The sequence below is a fragment of the Acanthochromis polyacanthus genome, chromosome 6 (assembly GCF_021347895.1).
Source record: "Acanthochromis polyacanthus isolate Apoly-LR-REF ecotype Palm Island chromosome 6, KAUST_Apoly_ChrSc, whole genome shotgun sequence".
Classification (NCBI taxonomy): Eukaryota; Metazoa; Chordata; class Actinopteri; family Pomacentridae; genus Acanthochromis; species Acanthochromis polyacanthus.
In genome coordinates, this window is record NC_067118.1 from 31,531,050 (window position 1) to 31,540,195 (window position 9,146).

The following is a 9,146-nucleotide window of genomic DNA, read 5'->3' on the forward strand; positions in this document are numbered from 1 at the left end:
GGCTCTCCACAGCTGCACCTAATCCACTAATCAGCAGCTGTGGAGAGCCCCACAGACCGGGAACACACCGGCAGGGGAACGGATGGCCAGAAGGGGACCGGGTTTTGGCTACGCCCATGACAGAATCAGCACCTCCAAGTCCAAGTCATGGTTTTCTGTCAGAAACTAGTGGATTGCTCCACTTAGATTGGTGGACGAGTCAGTGCTCTCAGTGACGGAGTTTAAATATCTTGGGATCTTTCTGACACGTGTTGGGGAAATGAAGGATGAGGGAAACTGACAGACTGGTGCAGCATAAGCGGAAATTCAGGTCACTGGACAGTGCTGTGGGAGCTGAGCATGACAGCACAGCTCTTAACGTACCAGTTGATCTACATTCCAATCCTTACCTATGGTCATGAGCTCTAGCTAAGGACTAAAAATATGAGATTGATGAAATTGATTAAATTACCTTTTTTTGGAGGTTTTTCAAGCATCCCCAACTGGAAGGAGACTGTGGGGTAGACCCAGATGTTGCTGGATGGATTACACATCTCATCTGACCTGGGAACATCTTGGGATCTCCAAATTTTCTTTTTCCCACCCAGAAGAGGAAAACGTCGCTCGAATGCAACAACCCCGGATGGATGGATGGATGAATGGATGGATGAATGGATGGATGGATGGATGGATGGATGGATGGATGGATGGAAGGTCAAAACAAGAAATCAGAAGGCACACTGCGCACTGGCTATGAAAATAATTGTTAATTGTAGTCATAATTTAAAACAACCAATTAATATGTCTTTCTCACAGTTGCCAAAAACTCTACGTGCATGAATTGATTTATCCTTGATGGTATGTCAAACATTTCAAGTTGCCTCGTAACTCAGGTTTTCTGCAGTGTTTTCAGTGTGATCCAGGTTGTCTCAATTGACAGCATTGTCTCTGATGAGCATGAGCACTCCTATCACCTCAACCCAGAACCCCCAAAATAGTCCTACAGATATGTAAATACAATGATTTACTGGGAGAGCTGCTGGATTTTTGACTTTCTGTGGACATTCTGCTAAGAGACCAATAAACATATTCACATTTATCATATAGGCTATATAATAACATCAGTCTGCAGCTAGATCATAAAGTTGTGGTCCATTAGGACTTCAGTATTTCTCATCAAGTGCAGTTTAATTATATATTCCTGCAATAATGCATTTGTTGATGCAGCAGTTCCCTTGTTACTTTATAAAGGCCAATAATTCTCTTCTAGTGTGTTAGCTGATCCATTACCACCTGTCTGTTATTGTGTGGTTGCATAACACTGAAGTGAAAGAGTTTTATCTGTACTTAAGATAGGCTGTCTGACTCAGCTGGTTTGCAGTTTTTAACACCATCAACCAACACAGTGTGCTGCCTTCCTGGTGTATCGGAAAATCGAAATACTGATGGGAAAGTACATTAAATACTTAATTAAGTGCCAAATAACACCGCAGTGGGGTCAAGATTTCATGCTAAGAACAGACAAGAGGGGACACTGAGACAAAAGGAAATGAACAGCATCCTTAAGTCAGTTTATTATGAGTCCCTTTAGCAATATTGACTTTCAGCCTTATCGTTTCCTCACGGGAGGGTGGAACTCAGCATTGCAGCTATAGGGTTTTCTACTCTCGAACAAAAAAAAGCTATTCTTAAAATATCGATGCGTCTCGGACTAAAGTAATAGCAAACGCAATTGTGTATCAAGTTATGTGGAGTTGGTTTATGGCTATTGAGGGGATGTACCTGAAGGCAGCATCAGTGCTGCAGCCGCCAGCGGAGCCGCTGTGTGACGATGGTTGGCTGGAAAGACGGATGGTCAGGGCCGTCCCCGTCTAACCTGAACATGCAAGTGTAACTAATTCTTCCCGGTTATAGTGCTAAACCAGGTTACGCGTGTATTGAGCTTCAGGTAATCATAACACCTTTTATTTTAAATAATGGAGGACGACTGTGTGTGTGAGTACGACTCGACCTGGGACACAGAGAGTGATGGAGACGACCCGGCCGGAGATAGCCAAACCCGTCGGTCAAGTCAAGACAAAAACAAATCTGGCTGGGCTCTAGTGACGGTACGTGCTTTCATTGTTACTTACCCAAACCATAACGCACCAGACTCCTAACACACTGGCTTCTAACTCAGTGTCTTTGCAGCCGGCGAGGCGGCTGCTTTTATTACCGATAGGTAAAGCTAATGTTAGCTTTATGCCTGTCCGCTGCACCCTTGCTAACTAGCCTAGCTAGCTGCCAACGCTAGCTTTCTTCTGCTCTGGAAATCGCAGGCGTTTCGTTTAAATATTTATACTGCACTGCTCACAGTGATTGCTATTCGTAGATTATCATTCATAATAAGAATGTGAGCGTTTTAAATTAACTAATTAAGCTCTTCTGCGGCAGTGCTGGATAATTAGCCTGGCCTTATATCTCAACTGACATTATGGTAGCTTGCTGCTATTCAAGCACTATAGGTCCTGGCGTCATTGGCAACGATCACCAGATTTGTCATCTTTAAATAAAGATGCCTCGACACTTTGTATTTTTTATTAGCTACGGCATCTGATGAAGGTTCATTTCACTTTTATTTGCAGTGGCATCATACGCCCAGAAACATGAGGGCAGCTAAGGACATGCAGAACTATAGAAGAGGATATCCAGTGAGTAACAAACACCTGATCAGTGAAGCATCTCACCCATCCCAGCTCAGACCAATTTACAATCAAATTCTGCTCTCTGCTTTTTTGGCAGAATCTCACAGATGATGAGTGCTCAGAGGACAAAATGAACAATCTGCAGTTTTATCTCAATAAATTTCCATCTGCTCCTGATGGTAAGCATTTCATTTGTTCTTGTAAGATATATTCTGTCATGGGAAATCATGTTTGTTGTGGTGATACATTATGTTTTTTTTCTCGTGTGGTACAGATGTCTACATTGAGTCATTTCTTAAGGAATGGAAAAATGACTACAAAAGACTTGAGAGAGTTCACTCATACATTCAGTGGTATGTACTATTTGAATCTTGGGATTGTATGCTTTGGCTGTGTCCTGTTTGAAGCTACAAAATCTTGGCTAAGAGTGTAATGCAAAGCAAGTTTGCTATAACTAGGCTTTCCTTGTGTAAGCTGGCTTGACTAAACCTAAAATCCCCAAGAAGAGACAGGAGGAACAGAATGTTATACTGAAGAACAATAAAGAATATGAAAATGTATTATAGTTAAAAAAAAAAGATGTGCTACACATAAGGAAAGAGGACAACACTGGTAGAAAATTCAGCCACTTATTTGTAATATGACAGCTGCACAGTAGAGCTCTTATGCCTTAAACGTCACACATTTAAACATGATATTCAAGAAGTGTATTTAGGTCTGACACTGTCCCATAAAGATAAATTCATGGAAATCACTTTAATTTTGGGGCAAATCAAAGTGACATTAATGTTGTTGATTGAATACTTTGTGTGATCAATATCGATAGACTAATTGATTTTCTAATCTGTACTCAGCAGAGTAAAATGCACTTGGCAGCAAATCAGGACCAAACACAAAAACATATTTAAGCATTTTCTGCATTGCCAACTGAATACATGTAAGTTCCAGTGGCACCGTGACGCATGCAGATTGTGCTGCTGACTGCACAGCTTTGTTAGTGGGATTACTAATCAAGTGTTGTTGATACTGATTATTCCCTCAACAAATAATCTGTATCGCTCATCGAGAATCATCAGGAAACAAATACCAGTCTCTAAATGGAGCATTCTGTGCAGCATCACTTACCATGGTGATCTAACAGGTTAAAAGAGAGCCACCTTTGTGACACTGAAAGCTCTTTATGCTCAACGTACCTGCTTACCCTTAATCTGGCTTCATAGTTCACTCTTCTGATGACTGTTCAGTTTGAGGCCTGTTATAGACCTACTGGATGTTTCTTCAATATGTAGGATGTTCTGACTGGGAAGTACAGTAGGGGCACAGACTAGTTCTGCATAATTTTTGAGTGTGCTATTGATACACACAATTTTTCAAATATGCACTGTTGTAAAGAATTCACATTTTACAGCTGGAAAAAGGTCAACTGATTTGTGGAGCAGCTCCAGTAACACAACATAAAACAAAACATAAGTTCTAAATGTTTTGGATTAATTCTTTTTGTCGTTTTGGAGTTTCATTTGCAGATCAGTTCCAATGATATGAGGAAAGTGATGTGTCATTTCCCTTTATTATAATTTAAAAATAAGTATGTTCATTTCCTCTGCATTCATGGTTTAATGATGTACGCAATTGCTATGTAGTGTTTAAGTGGAGACAGTATAAGCTTAGTAACGATGTACCATCATGTTGATGTTGTTTTTAAGAAATGTTTTGCTCTTTTCATGAATTTGCAACTGCTTAGATAAATTTCTGAATGATCTCTCTGGATGTTAGTTTTTTCAAAACTTTAAAAATTGCCGCCAAACACAAAATTTGTATGCTCTTCATGTGCCTAATCGCAGCTTTGTAGTCTAACCTGTCATTTTAGATCACAAAAAAAGAAACGGTGATAAAATGAACACATCATTCCAGACTGTTCACACATTTTTGTTTTATTTGCTTATAACAAAATGTGTTTTTGAAGGATGCAGTTTGGGAAATCATTTTAGGGCTTTAGAGCTGTGCTGTATGTACTGTTTTTATGGGATGAAGCACCAACAAAGTGCTTTGTTTGCATCATTAACCAATAATGACACAGGAACAGCTGACATTATCTTCTTTGGATTAGATTATAGTTTCACTGGATGTTAATTGGTTTTCTGTTGTTTCTCTCTGGAATTGTTTGCCATTGTAAGGCTGTTTCCGCTGCGAGAACCAGGGGTTAATTACATGGCTTCAGAACTCACCAAGAAGGAAATTGAGGTAAGTGTGTCACAGGGAACAAGTCTTTTGATGAAAACCCAACAAAATGATATTACAAATTAGCAATGACAGGCGTTTCTTATGAGGGTGAAGCCAGAATCAAATGATGTCCCGTGAACCAAAACAACAGTGTGTGTTTGCTGCTTTAGCTAGAGACGAGTTATATTGTAAATGCCGTGTTGAATCAACCAGAATGTTTACTGCAGCTGCTGTAGTTTCTCTAGAATTTCTTCTGTCTTTGCTTGAGTGATAAATTCTTTCCAAAACAAGCTACAAGCTAGAAGTTTACAGCATTAGCTCTGCACTGTTCAAGAGTTTTAAGACTTGTGTCTTTTTGTCCCTGTCCTCTTATTTCTGTCACATTTGGAATCAAATATCAGAAATATTTCATTATATCATGTAAGTTGTCTTTTAAATACAATTAGCACTAAATTTAGACATGCTTAGCAGTACTTCAAACTTTAAGAAAGAGGCAGAATACAATTGTTGACCCTGCCAGTCTGCAAATTTTTTTTTGTACATTGCAATACATGAGCTTGCACCTCAGTCATCACACACTACCATTTTTTACATTCTTAAGTAAATATATACCTTTTTGAGAAACCTAAAGCTTGTTGCTTTTTATTGACAGCACAACGCTCATAGTATTAAACATTGTTCTTATTTTTTCCTCATGTAGCTGTTTAATACACAAACTGTCCCAGTAATTAAGTTTGCAGATGCAAACTTGTAGGATAATGTTAACAATCCTGTTTCCCGTGTATTGTATGATAATCAAAGCTGTGTAAATGTCTCACAATCTTTTTTTATTTATATTTTATCTCTACTGTATATGTTCACCAGGCCTTCAAGAAGAATGAGGATGCTAAAAGGAGACTAGTCGAGTCCTATGAACTCATGTTGGGCTTTTATGGCATCCGTTTGGTCAACAAAGAGACGGGTGAAGTGAAACGTGCAGAAAATTGGAAGGAGCGCTTTGGAAACTTGGAGCGGTAAATATTCAATATTCTCATGTTAGTAATTTCATATGTATGTACCTTTTTGTTCGTGATTACAGCCTCCATTCTCATATATCTTAAAGGAATATGCACAACAACCTGCGGATCACTCGCATCCTGAAAAGCCTCGGAGAGCTGGGCTTTGAGCACTATCAGGCTCCACTCGTGCGCTTCTTCCTGGAGGAGACTCTGGTCAAGAAGACCCTCAGCAGCGTGAAACGCAGCGTGCTTGACTACTTCCTATTTGCTGTGCTTGACAAGCAGAAGCGTCAGGAGCTCGTACGCTTTGCTTACCTTCACTTTGAGCCAAAGGATAAGTTCGTTTGGTGTCCCAGAAAGATCCAGAAACAGTTCAGAAAGGCAGAGAAAAGATCTGATGCTGTTGGGAATGGAGATGGAAAGGATGACGTCTGTTCACGGGGTAAAAGCAAAGATGGAGAAACAGCTGTGCAACAGAAAGAGGACGGACTGGATAATGTTGCAAAGGCTCAGAAAGGAACTGACAATACAGCAACTAAGGACAAAAACAAACCGTCCGAGGCATCTCCTGAGCCAAAATCAGAAGCCGAGGCTGTTGGAAATGGAAGCGTGGAGACTGACGTTAATAGTGAAGCTTTGGGTAATGGAAACGACTCTGCAGATGATGTTCATGAGATGGATCAGTCACCAAGTCCTGACACTGTGACCACAAAAACCGACCCCTGTGTGGATGGTGAGCAGAAATCTACCAATAACGTGAAGGACACTGTCCAGGAAGCAGACAACAATATGCAAACAGATGGAGACATAGAAATTGAAAAACCGCCGAAGAAGAAGCGAGAAGATAACAAGGTGCTGCCAAGCAATGGCTCCACTGGGGACTTGGCCAGCGGGCAGATGGAGGATAAAGCTGTTGCTAATAAAACCACTGGTCCAACGAGCCCATCGGTGCAAACTCCTCTTAAGACTTCAAAACACTCGCCCTCTCTGTCGTCCGAAAGGGAGGAAAAAATCCCAAGGACTGATTTTAATCAAGTGCCAGATAAAAAGGAGTCAGAGGAAACGCCACAGGAAAACATGTCGGCAACGAATGGGTCACTGATTAAAGCCGAAAAAAGCGCAGATGAACAGACAAATGGCAAGGGGTCGGAGGATATTGATATGGAATCAAACCCCTCGAGCTCAAACCAAAGCGTGGGGAATTCATGAATAAACTGAGTGACTGAAGAATATACATATGGATTAAAATGAAATGTAATATAGGGACAGAGTATGACTTAAAGACTTTCTAGGCCTTATTTCTACTATATTTGATGTGATATTGATTCTTTTCACTTTGAAGGAGTATATGAATTGATTAAGTCACTAAATGTGGGACGAGGTAAGGCTCTGTCTCCACGTGGCCATTCAACAATATTGAAGAATAAGGCTTGTGGTATTCCATATTTTTGTTTGATTTCCCAACAACTCCAAATAATGACCAAAACCAGCAGTGAGTGCTCGATGCTTTCTGACTTCCCAATCCGGTCTGTGGCACTCGGCCCGAAGCCTGTGCAGAAACGGTTTCATTTTACAGCTGGCAGGTAAATTTTGGTTAAACAGGAGTTAATGTTATTTACACCAGCAGGACAGTGTGTGCAGTAAATCAGTGCCCAAGTTGATTGCACTGAAGTGACCCGTTGCCAGGCATGGGCTCAGTTACATTTTCATCATTTTTGGAGGTCTGTGGCATTCAGAACCAAGCTGTAATACTCATGAGTTGGATAAATTCATTGTTGTTTTTGGTCGTTTTTATTGGATTTGTAGACAAAAAAGAAAAATACAGAATATTGCCTGACTTATCTTTAAAGGTAGTAATGACAGACTGACAGCAGCAGATATTTAATATCTCTACAAAATACATAAAGCACTATTATTAATGTATATCAATGAAATGAAGGTTTCAGCATTTTTACCACCTTAGTACGTTGACATTTGAGGATTTTTTTTTTTTTTTTTTGCACTGAGAAATTCATTGGAAGAGCTTTTTTTTGTCTCTTTGAGCTGTTTTTGTGTGGGTAAAAGCATTCTGTACTGGTTTGTTTTTTTCTGCTGGACCCTGCTGTTCAAATGGAATTAAGACTGAATGTCATTTAAGTTATATTTTAATAATGTTGCACAGTCTGTGTGGTTTCATGCAGATTTGGGAAGTAGACTTTTGAACAACTGAAAGCCTTGCCAAAAGAAAATGTGATAAGACTGTTTGATTGTATGATATGTATGTCATCTTGGCAGAGTTGATAAAGCTTTGGTTATAATTTAAAGTCCACGGGATGTTAATTTAATTTGGTGCAGTCCATGGAAATTTCCAAGCCAGGGTAATTTTATTGATGCATCTTTTGATATTTGCACTTCATTTTCACTATCAACTGTTGAAGGTACTGTATTTACCTAATGAAATGGTAATAACTTTATATATGACATCCCCCCCCCCCCCCCCCCCCCCCCCGACTAAGAACCTGGCTATTAACGAAGCAGAATAAAGTTATGCTATTTTCTTCTATGAAATTCACCTGTGTTTGACCGGAGTCCTATTACAGCTGCAGCATTATCCTGAGATAACGCTGCGGTAGATGTCCGGATTCAGTTCTATTCCTGAGACTCTTCCTGCAGCAACATATAGTCAGAAATCTCAGTCTTTTTTTTTTTTAACTATAAACAAACTGCATCTCAGTGAAGTGACTCAGAGCTGAGGAAAGAAAATAGAACATAGATATTGATGCAGCGCAACTTGTTCAGGCCTCAGGATCACTGTGGAGTTGAGGGTGTGGGTAAGGTCAGTAAGAAATATATATACACTGTTAGTTTCATCCTGGTGTTTGTTACTGCGTTGTCCATGGCAGCCTCTTTCTATAGATTTACTCATCTCCTGTTTGGAACATAACAAATAAAACACTCTTAGCAGAATCTGTTGGATTATTCCAAGTTTAGACACGAAAATATGCTTCTTCTCCGTAACAATGGATGTGCTTCGAGAGCAGGGGTGGGCAAACTTTTTGGCTCAGGGGCCACATTGACTTTTGAAATTTGACAGACAGGCCAGACCACCATCAGATGGTTGGAGATTGTGCTAACTAATATGAATTACATGTTAAAGAAAAAACAATACTGACAAAGTAAAGAATACTCACATTCACTTTCAGTGGGAACAGTGTCATTGGTCACCCTTTTTTGCCAGTGCGTCAAAGTCTGGTGTCAGTTTGATTGTGGCAATTCTCAGGATGGA

At 40.0% G+C, this 9,146-nt stretch overlaps 1 protein-coding gene across 1 annotated transcript; it reads left to right on the top strand.

Annotated features, from left to right (window-relative positions):
* The first annotated feature begins 1,739 nt into the window (after nucleotides 1-1,739).
* Nucleotides 1,740-8,184, top strand: ogfr (opioid growth factor receptor). The gene is made up of 7 exons (XM_022189770.2): nucleotides 1,740-2,087; nucleotides 2,604-2,669; nucleotides 2,761-2,842; nucleotides 2,938-3,016; nucleotides 4,838-4,904; nucleotides 5,748-5,896; nucleotides 5,986-8,184. Exons 1-7 carry the CDS (start codon nucleotides 1,956-1,958, stop codon nucleotides 7,088-7,090), a joined length of 1,680 nt encoding a protein of 559 aa, XP_022045462.1. The 5' UTR covers nucleotides 1,740-1,955; the 3' UTR covers nucleotides 7,091-8,184.
* Nucleotides 8,185-9,146: the final 962 nt, after the last annotated feature.

Excerpts from the sequence above, each read along its gene's own strand:
- ogfr (XM_022189770.2), top strand. The coding sequence starts at position 1,956 with ATGGAGGACGACTGTGTGTGTGAGTACGACTCGACCTGGGACACAGAG. Across the intron at positions 2,670-2,760 it reads ACTATAGAAGAGGATATCCA|AATCTCACAGATGATGAGTG; the intron begins GTGAGTAACAAA and ends CTTTTTTGGCAG. Across the intron at positions 5,897-5,985 it reads CGCTTTGGAAACTTGGAGCG|GAATATGCACAACAACCTGC; the intron begins GTAAATATTCAA and ends TATATCTTAAAG.